The sequence below is a fragment of the Varanus komodoensis genome, unplaced genomic scaffold (genome assembly GCF_004798865.1).
Source record: "Varanus komodoensis strain SLA01 unplaced genomic scaffold, ASM479886v1 scaffold51, whole genome shotgun sequence".
Taxonomy (NCBI): Eukaryota; Metazoa; Chordata; class Lepidosauria; order Squamata; family Varanidae; genus Varanus; species Varanus komodoensis.
In genome coordinates, this window is record NW_025336100.1 from 5373898 (window position 1) to 5394009 (window position 20112).

The 20112-nt window shown below is 45.0% G+C and overlaps 2 protein-coding genes across 5 annotated transcripts in view; both read right to left on the reverse strand.

The window, feature by feature from the left end:
* KCNH6 (potassium voltage-gated channel subfamily H member 6) overlaps positions 1–2796 on the reverse strand; it is a 108004-nt gene extending 105208 nt beyond the window's left edge. For 2 of the 3 annotated variants that reach the window (XM_044447307.1, XM_044447305.1), the window contains exon 1: positions 1826–2089. In XM_044447307.1, the coding sequence (XP_044303242.1) occupies positions 1826–1901 (76 nt within the window). In that variant the 5' untranslated portion in view covers positions 1902–2089. Of the gene's footprint in view, positions 1–1825; positions 2090–2715 lie in introns of those variants that run through there. The other variant, XM_044447306.1, reaches the window with a different exon arrangement.
* Positions 2797–6484: 3688 nt separating this feature from the next.
* Positions 6485–20112, reverse strand: part of ACE (angiotensin I converting enzyme) — an 80212-nt gene continuing 66584 nt past the window's right edge. The window contains exons 24-25 of one of the 2 annotated variants that reach the window (XR_006416400.1): positions 16170–17060; positions 6485–6503 (exon numbers count right to left, since the gene is read on the reverse strand). Coding sequence is in view for 1 of the 2 variants with exons in the window: in XM_044447265.1 (XP_044303200.1) it covers positions 16955–17060 (106 nt within the window). In the remaining variant the exon portion in view is untranslated. Of the gene's footprint in view, positions 6504–15641; positions 17061–20112 lie in introns of those variants that run through there. The other variant, XM_044447265.1, reaches the window with a different exon arrangement.

Here is a 20112-nt window from a genome sequence, read left to right on the forward strand (position 1 = left end):
CCAGCCCTATGAAAACACTGCCCAGTGGGCTGGGGACTCTGCTGAATGGTGCAAACTGCGCTGAGACACTCTCTGTGAATAGAGCATTTGCATCTACAGGAGGGAAACCCTGACTACAGCCCAGTAGGACTAGTTATTTATCCCACTGATTTCAGTGGGTCTGCTCTAAGCATCACTGACTCCGTTGCATATTATTAATTAAGGCTGCAAGCTGGGCAAGCTGGTGATAGCTTTTCTTGGGTTTTTATCCAAGTATCTGGTGAATTACACTTCACAAACATAGTCTCCATAATCAGTTTAATCCTTTCTAATAGTCATTCATGCTAATGGGCACGATAGCTTCCAGTGACCATGTGTTCCATAGATTTAACTGAGTTCATGTGAAAAAGCAATTACTCTTGGCCAGCCAGCAACTTTCTACCTATCTCATCTGTGGATGGGTACAAATGTTGTTTTTCCTATGTCAGTAAAACCTAGTGGCACTGAAATAAATGGAAGCACCGTCTAAACAAATACCTGTAATTTGGCAACTTGATTAGCCTCTCAGCAAGCCTGTGAATTAGAGTAATCCAATTCTGATTTTCGAGTCAGGAAGCTGAAGGTATGACAATAAGTTGCTGTGGCAGTGCATGACTGTGATCTGAGCCCAGTTCTCGCTTTCTCCCTGTTGGACCACATTATGTTATCAACATAGGCTCCTCGGGGAACTCCCGTTATATGTAAGAGATCCAATGGAGAAAAGCCATTGGCAAGGGAGGGGACATATTTCCACAGGTCAATCTGTACAAAAGCCTCCTGCAATGGAGGGGGGCAATTTTGCAGTGTATTAATGCATGTCGAGAGCCATGACTTGTTCAGTAAAGATCTCCATTCACTGCAGGTATGGCAACATGTGCCCAGCACCTACTGCTCGAAGGAAGCCCCTTATTTTGATACTGGAACTTCAGATAACCAAAGATTTGAATATCAGAATGTTCATTTAGCCAATTTATTTTCTGTGCCTAATGCAATTTCATTTATTAAAAGGATTTGAGGTTATGTAAATATGAACAAACAAGCAGAAGTTCATGCAGCTGGGCAATTCAACTCCCTGCAGCTACCTAATGGTAGTCCACCTGATCTCAGTCAGCTCAGGTAACTGATGTTTTCTGAGGTAGAATAAAGAGTCAGATATTTATTTATTTAAATAATAAACCATGGCCGCCTCCAAAACTGGATTTCAGGGTTGTTAAAATGTTTTTAATGAAAATGTGTGATTTGTGGCAATTATTTCCAGTAATCGATTTTTTTTTCAGGAAAACAAAGCCAAGCACAAATGGGAGCATAAGGAAAACAGCAAAAAACCTGCATCGCTAATATTTGCTGTTCTGCTCAATCATTTTTTAAAACAACATTCCACCCTTTTCAATAAACAAGCATCAGTCCTGTAAGAGTGGTATTTTCTAATGAAACAGTTATTATTGCTTTTTGTTTAATTCCATACATTATGTTGATAAATCTAAAGGGGCTTTATTAAAATCACTGAGCCTGGATTTACATGCACACCCGCACAACCTGAATTAGTCCCTTTTCAACAACTTGACACAAGGTAGGTGTGAGCTTGGCAACACCCCAGCAATTGGGCTACCCTAATATCCAAGAACTTTAAGAAGTCACCGAAGTATGTTCCGAATGTGTCCAGACCCGAAGCCTTCCTTTGCCTACCCCGCATTTCTCTCGATATTGGGATGTGAGTGAAATGAAAATGGAGCTTTACTCTGGTTAGTTCTGACCTTCAAGGGAAGCAAACACAGGGCAGGAAAGGCGAGAAAGACGTTCTACTCACTTTGTCCTTCAAATTTCCTGATGATTGTATCCAGGTAGGTGTTCTGCGGGGCCACATGCCCCCTTCGGACAGGCATTTTCAAACGCTTGCTCACGACGAATGGCTTTAAAAAGTTCCACTCTGCAAGGCAAGAGCAGCCGGTCGGTCTGTTCAGCAGCGCAGCGGGCAGAGGGGAGGCGCAGAGCCGCTCTGCTGATCAAAGGGGCAGCGAGCCGGCGGGCCTCCTCCCCCGCGAGCCCTCCTGCTTCGGCAGCCTTGAAGAAGGGGAACCCTCCTCTCCCCCTCCCGCTCCGCGAGGCTTCCTGAGTTCGTGGCCAATGCTGTTCCATGAAAGGCAGGGAGGGGGTGCTGAAGGGAGGGGCCAGGAGGAGCACCCGAGGGAAAGGGGTGGGAAGCATCAGAGTCGGGCTGCTGTTTTTTTAAAAATGGTGCTTCGTCATCAGTGTCCCAGGCCATATGTGGCTCCGAAAAGACTTGTCGGCAGCAACAGCTGTTCCTCTGACAATAGGCAGCAGCCACCTCCTTTTCCTATTCTTGGGATGCTAAATAGACAAGGACCTGGGAGAACGCGCCAGGGAAGAGCAGCCTGCTTGCTCAAGAGAGCAGCACCATGGATGCTGTGGAGAAGGTTTGGCCTGGGAGGGGGGTGCCGTATGTGGGAAGGGTCTTCCCCCCGCTCCCTCCGCTCCCGAACAGCTTCAGCTGCAAGAATCCTTTCCGGAAAGCAGGAACTGTTCGCACATTGTGGTGCTGAAGCACACGTCCGGCGAGGAGACCACCCGGGCTGCGGGCTGCTAATGCGGGGGTGGGAAAAGAGCGAGCGAGAGTGGGAGGAGGGGGCGTTGGGAAGAGAGGAAAACAGGAGCCGAATTATAAGGGAGCAAACTTACAAGGCAGGCTTTGGCGGGCTGGTTTGCTCAGGTCTACCCATGCAACGACCCAATGTTGGCACTGCTCTACTTACTTGCTTGGCATCTGAAAAGAAGATGAGGATCAACAAAGGATTCCAGCCCTGAACCACCTGGAAGAGGAAGAGCACATCTTCACTCCTCCAGAGATACCTCACTGCCTTATATACTATCTGAACGGTATCAATGAATGGATGTAATGAATGCAGTATAACTGAATCAGTATCAATGTAATGAAACTGCAACACACGGGAGGACTCATACAATAAAGCTTCAGGGGGGTTGAAAGAAGGAGCTATATCTTCCGTTTTTACAAAAGACAGTAAAATAGTTCCTTTCAGTCTTTCTAATCCGAACTCATCACCATGATCCTACCCGCTAAACCCAACGTTAAAAGAGATGGATTGATAGTGAAATGAGGACACCCAAAAACACAGTAGTTGTTTTCACATACTCAGGGAACTCCCCAGTTACACTTCAGTGCCCAGCCTCCGTAGCTTGCAGGACCTAAGTCTTATTGAGAGGAAATGAGGCACAAAATATTTCAGGCATCAACTGGGGGAGAGGGGAAGGGGGAAATGGAAGGGAAAGGGGACTGGCTAACATGAGCCCAAAATAATTTATAGCTTCTGGGTCATGAAGATGTAACGTACACCATAGGTCTTTTTATCTTCTTTAACCTGCACCCTTTACTGTAATAGGAGATTTTAAGAGAAAGATAAGGAAAGGTGACAAATGTTTCTTCCCATCCCATTTTCCCCTTCTTTTACAAGTGTCTCCTTTCCTAACGTGTACTAATGAAGTCTTATAAAGGAGCATGGCAGCTAACTCACATTTAACCTTTAATAATTTATAGTGCTGCAAAAGAAGGTGTTATAAAGATGGAAGAAGAAAGAGGTGCCATACTTAACTTGGGTGGTCTGCTGCATATCATTTGAGAAGCAAATTGGGCCACCTAAAAATAATGTGGTTCTTGCTCACTTAAGTGCACAACTCAAGTATGAAGAATTATATTCATATGTAGATTAAAGAAAAATGATATGGTCCAACAATGAGCCATGGGGCTATTAAAAACAGCTTTGCATCATTTTGGCAGGGGGGAACTGGGGGGAATAGTTCATTTAAGTTAAAGTATACTAAAATGGAGAAGACTGTGAAGATTGGGGGTGCACACCATGAAATTTAAAATCTTTTCCCTAAGTGCATTATATGCATGGGTAGAGGAGGAAAAGAAAAAGGACTTTTTCTAATTCCTACTGGCCAGAAATTTCCTCCCTGCCATATGCCCATATAGCAAGCCTCAAATAACATTACCAGAATCTTGCTTGGGGAACTGGAGCTCTCTTGCCAAGAGGCCAAGGGGCCAAGGGTCCCATGCCTCTCAGACAGGTTGAATATAGGTCACCCACAGGAGAATTAGGAGTTCCTACATACTTGGGGAAACTCCTCAAGTTTCTAAATTAAAAGTGAGAGAAAACTCATGCATACCAAAGCCTGTAGAACACTTTTTTCATTCCCCCTTATTTTTGACCTTTCTTCCAGTCTCTTTTCTTTTTCTCTTTCTTGTTCTATTCTTTCCCGTGATTAACTTGAACCCATACTGAAATTTGGGATCTTCTCTGGAATGGAATCTTGAAAAAGCTCTCTCCTTTGTTCTTACCCTCTATTATCATGTATGTCTCTTATTTCTTTCACCCCTAAAAGCATGTTGTTTCTTGCACAATGTCCTCCTGACACCAGGTCTAGAGTACCAATCTCGAGTTCTGGGGATGAGCATTTTCGGTGGGAGTTGTTGGGCAAAAAATATAATGGGTTGGATCCAGATTTAGTCATATATAGAGTGGACACATTGTAATCAATGGAACTTAGCAAGTCTCACTGATTTCAGTGGTTTCTTCTAAATACGACTAAATCTGGGTGTACCTCAATCTATTGAAAATTAATATTCACTGCCAGAGGCAGCAGGTAAAAAGGGAAAAACTGTGATGGAAGGGAATGGGAAAAAGGATATTGCTGAAGAATTTTTTCTTGAAGTTAGAAATGTTTATCATTGCATTTGAAATATAGTAGTATAGAAAGTAGCAAACCTTTTGCCCATGAGAGATTTATGTCAGTAAAACTTACTACCCAACTCCCTTTTCCTTTTATCCTCTCTTTTTATAGCATCACCATGCTTCAAAGCACAGCAAATCTAGAACAATGCCAAAGTTGGTATTTAGTAAACTAAATTCACAACAAACTGAGCTTTGTTGTGAATTGTCATGTGACTGTGGAATACAACTTCAGCATAATAAGCATGGGCTTGAGACTGTGAGTGAACTGGGCCATGTTTTCTATCCCCTGCATGGAAGAAAAGCGATGGCCAGGAGGTGTGTCTGTTTTGCTGATGTAGTCCCTGGATTATCATCATTACGCCTTCTAATAATGAATTCAGGGGGTTGAGTTTCCATCTCAAAGCAAAATAGACCACATAAATAAAATAAGGTAATAGCATCTATATACTTGGGGAATGCCCTGAGTACACAGAAGCACATTAGTTTGGGGATGAAAAAGAAAATTGCATTGAAAACAAAAAAATAAAAAATAAAAACTGACTGGAATCTGGAAGTTAGCAGAGTGTTGATAGAAAGACTGAGAAAGGGCTAAAGAAATCAGAAGTGAGGTGCCATGGGTGAGTTTAGCTGTCATCTATAATTGAGGGAGGCTTGCCACACTGCATATTTGTGTGTTAGTTGACGATGACCCATCCCAAAGAAAGCTGGAGGCAGCAGAAGGGAGGAAGAGGACTTGCTGAAGATTCTGATAGCTTGCATCACAATCAGCAACACCGCACCCATCAAGACCCCAAAGTATACCTGCCGGTGGAGTGATATAAGTTCATGAACTTGAAAAGAGCCCGGCAAAGAAAGGAGGGGGGAGTTTCATTAGGAAAACCAGTTGTGGGGGGCAGGGGTGTTGCTCCAGCATTTTTTTTTCTGGCAGGGCACCCTTTCCCCCATCTCTATTCAAGTTGGTGGTGGGGTGGAGATGGTGTGAACAGAATCCATAAGCAAAGAGAAGGGAACCAGAATCCAGGGACAGGAAGCTCTGAATCAGTTGTGACCAGCTATTCCCCCATGGTAATCTGCACTGCTTCCAAGACTCTTTTTCAAAGTGTCACAGGTACCCACCGACTCAAAACTATTGCTTACTCTTAGTTTATAGTAAATATCCTGGAGGAGGGAGATCCTCTTGGAGGGAGTACATTTTCCATTTACCTCCCATACTACATTATGCGGCCATTTATTTATTCAATTTTTAAGCCGCCCCACTAGCCATAGGCTCACTGGGTGGCTTGCATCATGATAAAATCCATATGCTGCATAATAAACAATACAATATACAACACAGCAAACTCATAATTATAAGCATAGTTAGGTTTGGGACAAACTCAGCTATAACATACTTAGGTTTGGGCCTGGCGATCTGCCTGGCTACATATCACAACAGTGGTGGCCTCGTTGGGAGAGAGAAACGGTAATCTTATATCTCTTTCCCCTTCCTGAAATGTACTATTTCTTCCAAGTTGCCTGAATATACCTTCAGAACAAAGGCATGGCCTTAGGCAACCAGCACCACTGCACAGTATAAAATCTTTTTTGCACCTCAGCAAATTTACCTCCTCAGCTCTTGAGATTCTACTCTACCTGACATTCACAGATGACAGCCTTATTATCTTCTCTCACAGATGGGAGACTCTGTTGAAGTTCCATCATTTTCACAACTGGAGCCTAAACAAGACCACACAATAAATTCTTGTTCTGTTCTATTGATAGTACTATTACATAAGAGATATATAAACACTACCTTATATCAGAAACCTACTGACCACTTCATATATTTACATGATTCAATCGCGAACATACAGATTAGTACAGGCAAGCTGTACTACACAATACTGTCTATTGGGATTCATTGCACAAAGGCTCACAATTTAAGGCTTGAGAAGCAACACTTCTCAGGCTACAGTGTTCATTAAGAAACGAGATTGACAAGGTCAAATTGGAACCCAGGAATAGTTGGACCCAGAAGAGAAAACAATCATACATCACCTGTTAACACCACCCGACACTCAAATATTTCGTCAATGATTTACAGACTATTCTGGGGGATGGCCCTTTCCTCCTTTCCTGGGTGTAAGTTTGTACTTGCTCACAGACAGCCCTTCCCAACCTAAAACTTGCAACAAGCAACGGCTAACATAATGAATAATTACCATAGTGAGTAGATCTGTGACAAACCCGGATTGCCAACTCTGTCCTCATATTGTCTCAAGATAGCAGACTATCTTTTGAGTCACAGGTGGACTCAATGGCCAGAGTACCTTTTCTTAGTTGAGGCTGATCTGCCAACTAGGACCCTGACAGATGGAGCCCTGACACAGTGACCCATGCTCTAGTAATGTCTCAACCGGATTACTGCAACATGCTTTATGTGGGGCTGCCTCTGAAAATGATCTGGAAACTCCAACTGGTTCAGAACAGGGCAGCGTGGTTGATCAAGAGGACTGCCCCATGAGGTCACAGTCCTCTTTCAGCTGCACTGCTGAACTCTGGGCCAATTCAAAGTGCTGATGTTAACAGTTTGGGGCCAGGCTATTTGAAGGAACGCCTTTCTCCGTATGTTCCTACCAGACCCCAAAGATCTTCTACAGAGCTCCTTCTCGAGGAACCACCCCTCCCCAGGAAGTGGGGGGGGGTGTGACAGTTCAGAAGAGGGCATTTTCTGTAGGAACCCTGCCTCTAGAAGATGCTGCTCAAGGAGATGCCCCTGGAGCTGTCATTGTTCTCTTTCTGGTGCTAGGTCAAACCCTTTTTATTTACCAGATGTTTTGAAGGATAGATTGGTTTTAATATTGTTTTATCTGTACTGCTATGCCATATATTAACTTCATTTAATCACCATGAGTTTACAAGTTTTGAGTATGTGGGTTTTTAATTGGTTCTTAATGTTTTGTAATTGCTTATCATTTTGTTGTTATATGTTTTGTTTTTAAACTGCCCAGAGAAACTTGTGGGCTATGGGGTGGTATAAAAATGTAATAAATAAAATACATAACAATAAGTATCTACTCTGAAAACACTTATATCATTGTCTACAACATTAGATGTTCATTTTCTTTCTCATTTTTCACTGTGCTATATTCCATCCTCTGTCATAGGGCAAACAAGCCATTCTGAATGGAAAAGAACAGCTGAACACAAATCTGACATCAGAACCAGTAATATTAAACAGAACAATGGGGAAACACTTTGTTTTCCAGGACACTGTCTCCCTAAACATTGTGAACAAAGAAACTTCAAAGGGGTATTAGAGTGGGCAACTGCTTCACAGACTGGTTTCTCTGATTAGAGGGTTGAATCAGGATAAAGGATCCTCCGCACAACCCCTAATGACAGAATATGTGTGAATTGGTTCACCAGGTGCCAGGAAGGTGCCAGATTAGTACTGAAGTGTGCACTGTATGTAATCACTGCTTTTCTGCATTTTAATTTCCTCCTGACTTTACAATTCTACTCTGCCCACCATATGTACTCTATAAAACCCAAAAACTCTTGGTAGCATTCAATTGTGCCAAAATGAAAGTGTTACTCTTTGAGGTTCCATGGGCTATTTTGTTATATCAAGCAAGGCATTAAAGAAAGCAAGAGCAGCAGAGAAGAGGGTGCTGAAGGAAAGGGTGACTAGACACTGAAGTCATGATGTCTTCATAATTGCAGATCGTGTACTAGGTTTTTAAAAGTTCAGTATAAGCTTTCCTTTCTACCAAAGAATTAAGTCCCAGTTTCAGATGATATAAATCCCTCTTCTTCCAGGGTAGCATCCCACAAGATTGGCAAGGTCAGAATGGATCCTGAACACTCAGTGCAGTATTCCTCAAGTTGCACAGCAAGCAAAAGTTGCCTTCCTGGCCATAAGGAAAATCCACGATCCATGTTCAGGTAGCACTTTTAATAGACCACTCAAAGGTCACAAAAATGTGCAAGACTTCAAGATCTCCAGATTTCTACATCAGCCCAAAAGTGGTGGGGGGAAAAAAGAGGTAATGAAATCTGCATGGTGAAGCTCTTAAGATGACATTGCAAAAGCGAAATGAAAAGTCAATCATGAGGGAAGAGTGAAAGCACCTGCTTCAATCTTATCCCTCTGGGAGATGACATGGCAAACCAGCTGGCCAAAAGTTTCCACAGGCAGGTGCATTCTAATCAAGAATGGTTGGGTGCCAATTTGTTTGGAAGTGAGATGGGGGTCAATAAAAATATGGCACAGCTTTGGTGGATTCCACAGTATGCAGCATAAGTGAGAACAGAATGCTGGATGAAGGCTACCTTGGACTAATCCAGCATGGCATTTGTCTCATGTACTGTAAGTATATGTTTATGTAAGTATTAAAATAAAAAGAATCAATCTGTTTAGAAAATTGCCTCTTAAGATTTCAGGATTGTGGGATGTGAAGGGCATAGAGATAAGCAAAAATGAGTAGCTCCTTCCATTGTTTGGAGATGGTTTCTCTGCATTCCAGGAGAGAGGATCTTTGCTTCTACCTTTTGTTTGAAGAGAACAGGAAATTCTGCTACCCACTCATAGCTTTGCTAAAATATTGAATTTTTCTACTGCTCTCACTTCAGGGGATGAAAAAAATCCAGAGAAGTCTAAAGCAGAAGTTGGGAATTTGTAGCACAGTAAATATTGGCAGACTGCAACTTCCATTAACCCCAGCCAGCACAGGCAGTGGTGAGAGATGATGGAAGCTGCAGACCAAAGCATGTGGAGACCACACATTCCAGTTCCCTGCTCAAAAGGAACCAGAAACCAGGCAGAGTGCAACCCTATGTGACTCCGAGTCTAACAAACCCACGAGGAGTGGAAATGTGCTAGTCCCACTCGCTTCATTATTGCATCCGTCCCCCTTCCCATGGTGGCTTTGGGACAAGAAACCCTCCTCTCTTGAGGGGTGTTCTCCGTGGGATATGGAATGCTTGGAAGTCCGTCCCTTTTCAATTTGATTTGGGACAGAGATCAGTTGAAACGCTGGCAGGGTGTGCAAGTCATGGAAGGCAACTCTGTGTGGTTACCGTAGCGCATGTTTTTCCCCTCAGTGTGCCTGACAGATGATTGGGCTCATGGTAATTCCTCTCCCTCTGCCGTCTCTTTCCTTCTCAGTCCTCCAGGTTGTACCCCAGGAGACTGCATGGGGAGGAAGTGCTTCTCCCTTTGACAGTGGCAATCTCGAGCTGTTTGGCTCACCATGGCTGCCCAGCAGTCGTCTCTGTTGCACAAGGAGGGCCTGTGTCCTGAAGCACAGAGAAGAGGGCAAGGCAGCAGCTCCAGGACCTTTGCCTCCAGAACAGAAGCAGGACAGGCCACCTGACCCAAGCTCAGGCAGAAGTGGCAGTGGGAGGCAGCTGGGTGCTGCTGCAGGAAGGAGCAGGACTGTTCTCTGCTGCCCCCTCCCATAAGCAGCAGGACGGCCCCCCATGTGTGAGTGGAAGGGCCACCAATCAGCTGGGCAGGTGCTGAGTTGGAGACAGCGCATCTCAGCGGACTTCCCCCGTTCATCCCCCTTGCTCACTCCTGCCTGTGAAGGAGGTATCCTCAACAGGACACCCGCCTGAGCCCCTTCCTACCAGCAGCAGCACTGAGGGGGAGGTGGGCTCATCGGAGAGGCATCCCCAACTTGACACCCACCCGAGTGCTCCCCTTGCAGCAGCAGTGATGAGTGAGGGGAGAAGGGGGAGCCGAGGAGGCCCTCTCTGCCACCCAGCCGATTCTCCTGCTTGAGGGGCTTTGATTGGGCACATGTGCACAGCCCCCAACTGGCACTGCTGCCCAGCAAATTCTCCCATTCACACACCAGAGGAGCTTCCCTCTGGCCTGGGGGACAGGGGTGGGGGATCAGCGGAGCAGTTCTGCTCCTTTCTGCAGCTGGGCCCAGTTGGTCACCTGCTCTCACCCCAAAGATCTTTAGGGCAGGAAGTGGGCAGGGCAGAGGTGCAAAACTGCAGCTGTCTATGGCAAGACTGCAACAGAACGAGCTTCCTCCTCCTGGCCTTGTTACCTTGATGAGTTCTGTCTTCTGGGTTTGGGCAACACAACAAGGCACTGAGAAGCCATAGAATAGACAGCTGCTTCTGTTTATGGTTTCTAAAGAGCAGACCATGCTGAAATGCCATGACTGTGTTTGGACAACATGACAGACCAACAGTCCCCCCACCCCCCCACTGTGGCTTGTCGTGTCATACAAGCCTGCCCACTGAACATTAGTTGTGATGGAGGTGAATGGAGGGAAGTGGGAAAGATCCTGAGCTCCATCTGGAGGGCCCTGAGCTTTAGTATTCTGGAGTAGGGAGTGGTGGAGTGGGGTGGGACTTGTATGGTGAAATTAAAAATAATTTCTTCCTGCCTTATACAGGGAAGTTACAGAATGAAGAAATCTGAAAAGTACAGCTTTCTTTTGCTACTCTTCCCAATCATTATCAATTTGTCCAAATTATTTTATTTAAAATATTTCATACAACTTTTCAAGACCTCCCAAAATGACTTACAACAAATATGAAGTGTAAAATAATAATTTCCGGAGCACAACAGAACACAATTTGGGAGAATACATTGAAACAACAACCTTTCCTTTTCACAGCCTTCTTTTATTTCTGTTCTCATGGAACCTCCCCTAAAAGCAAAGGTGTCCTTTAAGAATACCAAGCTTACACTTCTCCCTGCCTTAACTTGCCCAAAGGCTAGAAGAACGGCCAGCCTAAGGTTGTGCTTACTTATGTGCTGCATGATTTTTCAGGCATGAAATTGGTCCAATCCATTGCCATTTCTGCATTTAAGTTTTCCAAGTATTCTTTCAATTAATATCCCACATTACAAACACAAAAGAGGGGTGACTTCTTTCTGTAGTACTGCCCAGATTGCCAGGGCGATGAAAACCTTGAAATGATTTATTTATTTATTTTTCGATTTATATCCTGCCTTTTTCCTGCAAAGGGCTCAAGGCAGCTTACATCATTCTCCTCCTCCTCCATCTTATCCCCACAACAACAACCCTGTGAGGTAGGCTGGGCTGAGAGTCTGTGACTGGCCCAAAGTCACCCAGTGGGCTCCATGGCTGAGCGGGGACTCGAACCCGGATCGCCTGAGTCCCAGTCCCATGCTCTTAACCACTACACCACACTGGCTCTCAGTGATGGCTTCGCTTTCTGCATTACTTATGATGGCTTCGCTTTCTGCATTACTTATGTTTCCTTGTCTTTTTCTCTTTTTCTACTACTTTACTTGAGAAGGCAGGGTGGTGGCAGAGGCTGCTGGTGGTAAAACCACGCATTTGTCTGAGCCCAACCTCAGCTTCAGGCATTGCTGTCTTGTGCAAATTAATTAAATGCCAGCTTTAAAAAATTCAAGAACTTTAGGGCCTAGTGATGCCTGTTCACCCATCCTGCTGAGAGTAAGAAAGACTGCTTTGGATGCACTTTCTCAAGGGCTACTGGCTGGTCTCCAGCAGTAGCAATGTGGGTATGGGGGGCCTGGCTTGTGGGCCATTCCCAGATATTGAGATGAGAGACATGGAGGCTCCTATCTCAAGGCCAGATTCCCCAGGTGGGCAGGCAACCTCTGAGCATAACCAAGGTGTAAAGCCGGTAGAGGCAATTTGGAGCAGGGGAGTTTTTCAGACACAGATGAGGTGGAGACAACTTTTGACCCCATGACACATTGCCAGTAGAGGAAGGAAGCCCAATTAGAGGATTGGCATGCAGAGAGGAGGTGTGCTCACTTTCGTTACCCCCCTCCCCCCACCAAGGGATGGTGCTCAGACATGCTCATAGGGAGAATTCCTGGAGGTGAATCCTAGTTTGGGTTCAGTGAACTGCTCTGTGCATGCTCAGAGATTCATTCTGGGTGTTTGCACTTCTGGAAAAGTCTTTGGTCAATAAAAAACATTTTGCAAGAAATGTCTGGCATTTTGAAGGGAGGAATCCTAGCTCCCCGTAGCTTGAACCAATCCGCCTTTTCATTTCCTCCCTTCATACATTCCATGCCACAGCATGCACAGCAGCGCCACCCGCCACTCGGCCACTTGAAGCCTTTGGCTTGATCTTTCTTGTCTCTGAACTGCATGTTGCTGTTCACCCAGCAGCTCATCATAGCTGGTTTCCAGCCTACAGAACACTTGGCCCACCTGGTCCCATCACTTGCTATCACTTGTGCAATCCTTTCCTTTAGCATCCTTTGCTCATCTGAATAGCAGGAATAAATTATTGAGCGGTGTTGCAAGTGTTCATTATCATAGAATAGCAGAGTTGGAAGGGGCCTGTAAGTCCTTGTGTCTGTCTCCTGCTTGGTTCATCTAATTCTGAGTTCTTATAAACTTGGTCCATATTGACAAACATTTTCTCATCTTGCTTTTCTTCACCTTCTGACAGATTATGCCAGCTGGTCCCATCCCCATCTGCCACACTTGGATAGAATGTGAGAAAGAGATTTACGTCCTCACAATCAGGAACTCAGCTTGCACCAAAGTTCCAGATCACATGGACCTTTGCTACATGCAGAGCTCCTCCTCACATTCCAGCAGATGCATCCTGCCTGAAGTTGGGTCAGCAGCTGCAATTCCTTCCCCCTCCACCATGAACACATGGTAGGAAATATAAGAGGCATACTTAAGTCATGGTTTACTGAGAACTGCTTAACTATATGTTACGTTAAATATATAGCATGCAACTACTGCTCACAATTTGTTTTCCTTGAGGAAATCCATGGAGCTCTGCTCTGGATTGGGATGACCACACATAGATAGGGGAGTTTTAAACAACCTAGCTATTTCCATTCCCCCCCTCTCAAGATGCTAAACCCCCTCCATTGGTGTCAATGGGAAAGAAAGATTTGTTCACATCACTTTACAGCCATAGAGTAAAATCAACACAGGATTCTTGCCTGTGTTCATTTGTATTCATTTTGTTTCCTACCATTGGTCTTCTAGCCTGACATTTCATTGTCTTCAGCTTCTCAATATACCAAGCAGTTGATATGGTTCTACAGTTCATTAAGGAGCAATTCTGTTAATGATCAATGTCATCCCTTCATTCCAAGCAGAACCAAGGCCTTAGCAGGACAGCCAGCTAAATTTCTAAGGAAAACCCTAAGAAAGATCAGAAAGCCTATTCATTAGGCTTTCAGATACGACAATAAATGTGTCCTCCACAGGACTGTAGGGTGTTGATTCGTCTCTTTCATTCTAAATTAATTAACCTAGTGCAGTCTTACTATCACTCTAATAAACATAGACTATTCTCATCTGAATGAATCAAAGCATTATAGAATTCTACATCTACAATTCCTCACCCTCTGTTTTTGTTGCACAGCCTTATAAAAGTTTAAAAGTCATCCTCTATTTTAAGACAGAGCCTTGGCCAGAATGTCTCATTTGACCTAGGAATTAATCTTGACTTGTAAAGACTTTTCTTCCAAACTGAAGATGAAACAAAGGGAAGACATCAGTTCCATGTTTCATTCTCAAGCACTAAATGCTAAATCGCTTTTCAATCTAGAGCAATTTCCTTTTCTTCTGTTATTTGGTGATGGGGTAGAAACATCTTTTGAAAGAGAAATGAAAAGGTAGAAATTCAAGGTTGTTGTGCATTTCATTTATATACCGCCTCATAGCCAAAGTTCACTGGTAGGTTTACAACAGTACATTAAAAAAAAACTATCCAAATACCATAAAAACAAAACAACATTAAATGTATTTAAATTAATATAAAATAGCTTTAAAAGATGCAGCAAAAAACAAACAAACAAACAAACAAACAAAAACCATTCAAAGGAAAAGAATCGCCCCAATAATCCCCACAGGTCACTGGGTAACCAAGGAAATCTGTGAAGACTTCTGCATAGAGGGCTGTCTTGACCTGTTGCCAAAAAAACGGCAAGCCAAAAATGTTGCCAAGATTGGGGCCAGGCAGGCTGCAACAGAGAAGCAGTTCCACCGGTGGGGCGGCACCACAGAACAGCCCGCCCTTCTTGCCACCCTCTGAGCCTTCCATCAGTTGGGCAGTCAAGGGAAGGTCCCAGAAGCTGAGTGTACTGTCCGAGTAGCAGGGGAGGCACTCTGACAGGCACTGCAGTCGCACACGATGTAAGGCTTTAGAGGTTAAAACAAGCACCATGAATTGGGACCGAAAGCCAATGCAGATAGGCCAGAGCTGGTCTTATACGTTCAGATCTTTAAGTTCCAGTTATTAATCTGGCTGCCACATTCCACGTGAGCCGCAAATTTGGAAGTGTCTTCAAGGGCAGCCCCACACCGAGTGCATTGCAGTAATCTTACTGAGAGATTATTGGAGAGTGGATTACTGGAACCAGGCTATCCTGACTCAGAAGGTACTCTGAGTCACTGAGGCCACCTGAGACTCAAGTGACAAAGATGGAACAAGGGGCACCCCTAAACTATGAATCTGTTCCTTCAAGGGACAGTGCAAACCCATCTAGAGCAGGTTGAACACCTCCCATCCAGTCTGAGAAACCACCCACCAAAGGCATCTCCGTCTGGCCTGGCCTGAGTTTCATTTTGTTGGCCTGCATCCAGTTCATTGTCACAGCCAGGCACTGGTTCAGCACATCCACAGCCTCACTTGCTGACAATGAAATGGAGAACTAGAGCTGTGTGTCATCAGCATATTGATGGCAATACACTCCGAAACTCTAGATGACCCTGCTCAGCAGTTTTGGGTAAATGGTAAACAGCATGGGGGACAGGACAGACCCCTGGGGAGCTCCATGATGGAGAATCCATGAGGCTGAACAATGTTACCCAAGCACCACCCCCAAGTAGGAGCAGAACCACTGCAACACAGTACCCCGCCCCCACCCTCAGCCTAGAGAGTTGCCCCAGGAGGATACCATGGTAGATGGTACTGAGAGCTGCTGAGAGTTTCAGGAGTATCAACAGGGTCACTTCTCACCTCTCTTTATACTAGCATAGGTCCTTTTACATGGTGAACAAGGCTGTTTCTATGCCAAATCAGCCTGACCCCTGACTGAAATGGATCCAGACAATCAGTCTCATCAAAGAGTGCATGAAATTGATTGGTAATCACCACCTGAAGAACCTTGCCCAGGAAAGAGACATTTGCTACTTGCCTAAAGTTATTCACATCTGCCAAGTCAAGGGAGGGCTTTTTCAGAGGGGTCTCTTTAAGGCAGCCTGGAACTACTCTCTCCTCAAGGTGGCATTAATCACCTTCCTGGTCCAGCCACTTGTTCCATCCTTGCTGGCTTTTATAAGCTGGGAGGGGCAACAATCCAGTACAGAGGTGGTTGCACAAAACTGAGCTGTACCTACTGAAATTAACCCAAAAAGCTGGGCCAGATCCAATACCATGGACTAAATGCATTACCATGAATGTCTCCACAAATGCAGCTGCATTAACTCTGGAGCCTAAGTCCTGGCAGATACGAGGGATTTTTTCCTAGATGTGATCAGCAAATGAACTGGAGCAGGCTTCTGAAGATTCTAGGATGTCCTTTGGGCCAGCATGTAATAAACCCCAGACAATCTTGAAATGTTCCACTGGGCAGCAAATGGAAAAATGAACAGAGAGATGTTTTTCTTTGGCACACTCACTGCCTCCAAATACACTTGATTATAAGCTCACACCAGAGTTTGATTGCATCCACTGGGAGTTTTTCTTCATCTGCGTTCAAGCCACCTCCTAATTTGTTTCATTGCTGTTGGCTCCATATGAGCTCAGGAACAATCTTGACAACTGCCTGGGCCATTTATGTGTTCCAGGCAGGGCTTTGGTAGGAGCACCAGCCATATCAGGCAGGAAATCCCCCAGAACCCTCTGAAAACCATTCAGATCCATTAGCCTCTGGGGGCAGACTATCTTAATAGATCCCCACCCTTGCAGAGGGGAAAAGCTGCCATCACTCTAAATCTCAGCAGGCAGTGATCTGACCATGACAAAGGGCCAGTCAAAGTCCCCAACACTAATATCCGTTTGAAAAGCCCAAGTCTAGAGTATGCCCTGCTGCATGTGCCAGATCAATGACATGCAGGGACAGTCTAATGGTTGTCATGGCAGCCATGCAATCCTAAATGGCCCCAGATAGGGCAGCTTCAGCATGCATGTTAAAGTTTCCCAGGACCAACATCACATCTGAGCCCACTTCTGTTTGCTCAGGTAGGAAGACTGATGGGCGGCAGGGTGGGTGGTCCACCAGCGGAATCCTGGCCCAACACAAGATGCAAACCCTCCAGACTGGTTGTTGGATGGACAAGATACCTGGGGAGAGAGAGGGAGGGTGAGAATAAGAATAATTCTAGACTAGGGTGACCTACCCCCAAATCATCCTCAACCCCCAAATCTCCCCTGATGCTGAACCAAGAACCCCAATGGCCACAAATGGGGGAGGCTGTCTCCTCCCTGTTCACCAACTCCAGTCTCAGTTATACATGCCACTATATGCATCTGCTCTTAAAGGGATGTTGAGGGAGCTCTTACTCTGCAAAGCAGCATTCAGAAATCCAGTGGGGGGCTGACATGGCAACCATCACATCTGTGATTGGAAGGACCGGAACATGGCACAGCTGTAAGCTGCTTGGCCGTGTCCCCCTTACTTGTCCAGTCCTCCTCCCAATGCCCTATCTCCCTCTGTCCACCAATACACTGATTGGGACCCCCCTCTGGCCTCATAACTTCCTCCCAGGCAGTCTCATATATATGCCCACACAAGTATGTAAGAACCCAAGCAACAAGCACTTGTTATCTCGATCCTGGCTTGTGAAATTTGCCAGATTTTGCTGGGCTGTATATTTGGACCTCAGAGTTGGCTTACGCCTTCTCAAAAGGAGCAGTGTTGTCCTTGCTGTTTAAAAGGCAGCCGCAGTGATGCCTTGATGGAGGGCATAGGCTTTAGATCCAATGGCTTGTGGCAATTATCACCCTTTTTTCCATTCCCTAATTTGCCATTCCTGGGCATGATGTTGGAACATGTCATGACCTCCCAGCTGCAGGCAATGTTGGATGACGTGGACTATTAGGTTCTTTCCAACCCAGTTTCAGGCCTAGGCTTTGGCTGGAAGTAGACTTGATGGATGCCTTGCACCAGGCTATTCTGGAACTCTCACTAGTTTTCAGCTGCATCTTTCTGAAAAGGCACTTCAGGTTGGGCTTAGCAGGTATGCTGGCCCCAGTCCTTCCTGGAAGACTAGTCTCTGAAAATTGTTCTGAGGGACTCCATTAGCTTACATTGTGCCACAAGGTTCCCCACACTTTTTAAATTTCTGGATTAAATTGCTAGAGGAATTCATGTGGAGGTTTGGGCTGAAATGGTTAACACTGATTTCATATTAGGGAGCTGCAGAACTCTTGAGCCAAAATTGGATTTGCAGTGGATGAGAATATACAAGTTGGGGCTTAATGGATGGACTATAGGTAGGGAAATAACTGGATGGAGTTTTACAGCTGGTCTGAGATGGGATAGCTCTCTTTGAAGGACCAAATGTGCAGTTTGGGAATTCATATGCATGTGCCACTAATTGATGAGGTTTGTGCAGTGGTGGTGTTGGTCAGGAATTTTTCAGCAGCCTAGGCTGGTATGTCAACTGTGAAAGGTCAGATATTGCCTAAGTTATCCATGCACTACTGACATCCAACCGGATTTCTGGAATGTACTCCACCTGGCACTCGCTTTGAAGATGGCTCAGAACCTTCAGCTGGTGTAGAATGTTAGTGCCTGGATTAGGGGATAGACCATGTAGTGCCTATATAATGTAAATCACACTGGTTGCTAGTGGATTTGGGGGGCAAAACAAGGTGTTGGCATTCATGTGAAAGCTTTGAATGGTTTGGGTGAACAGCTGCCTTCACCCCTATCAGTGTGCCCACACTTTGAGGTCAGTTCCTGAGGTCCTTCTGAGTTGCCCACTTCAAAGAACAAGACTGTCAGGCACGAGACAGAGGGCATTTTCACCAGTGGCCCATTCTTGTTGAGCGCAGTGCTAATTGGGGTGCACCTGGGCTGCAACAGTGCAGGAACGTAAAGAGTTCTCCAGATCCAAGTGTTGTCATTGACTTTCCTCCAGAGGACTCTTATCGTGAAAGGCAATGTTTAAATATAAGCAAGAAAGAAAACAGGTGTCTGGAGTTATTTTGCCTGCAGCACATGGTGCTCACAGCCAGATCACACATCTAGGGCTGGAAGTGGGCCCTGCTGATCTGTGGGCATGCGCTTCTGTACCTACAGCCTGGAACAGCGGAATGCACTGGGGCAAGGGGTAGTTTTGCTTTGCTGAGGCTAAGCACAAAGGGGAGGAGGGTAGGGGCATCTCATGGTCATAGCAGGAATTACAAACAGGGGGCTTGATGCCAACAATGTGCTGATTCGGTTGGGTAAGTTGTCTGCATCAGAAAAGAGGGTAACTTTGCTGGGTGTGTTTATTTGTCTCTGCATTAACTTAGTTGTACGACTAATTCTTTTGAGTTATTAAATTTTTAGGCGAATCTTTGTGGTGCAGCAGTTGTCTGGTCAAAGCATTATATACTTTGAGCTGGATAAGAGCTGAACTTGGTTTCCTTTGGCTCTTTCCAGTTCTTTGATGCGATCATTTGGTCTATTTGAAATTTGTAGGTAGCGTACCACAAGTCGCTCTACAGGTGGACTTTTCTTCTGTCTGGCATTTGCTGTTGCCCTGAGAGAGGAGTGATGCACCAAGATGTCAGCTGTGGAAGCACTCTCCTTCCCCCGCCTTGCATCTAGTGCGGAAACAGCCATATGGCGGCTGCTGTGCTGCTGTGCCCCCAAGGGTGCTTGCAATCAACAGAGTCAAAGGAAAAAAAGGCCTAATCCTTCTCTCTCTCAAGTCCAGGCTGTTAGGATTAAGAACAAATCCACTTTCTTGCAAGAGATTGAATCAAAGCAGCGCCTACAAAAATGTCACTTTCCCATCCATACTGTCTGTGGAAGAAAGAATTGCATCCACACCTAGCTATATACTCAGGAAGTGAAGAAACTTTGAAAAAGTGTGGTTGGACTCCACTGTTTCAAAAATATTATTCATTAGATTATTCAAAAATATCATTAGATTATTGAAATAAAAATGTAAAGTATGATGAAAAAAGTGGACTCAGTTTTGAAAATCTGGACATGTTCTGTTACATTTTCCTTCTTCCTCATGCAGTCCATCTATATATCTTCTGAGAATGATACATTTGCTTTCTCCTTTAAAAAGTTATGAAATAATTGATCTCTGGGTTTTATTAGTACGACTGCATCACTGCAGGAGGAAGTGGAGAGTCTGTGTTTCAGTTGAATGGACAGTGGTCAGTTCAAATG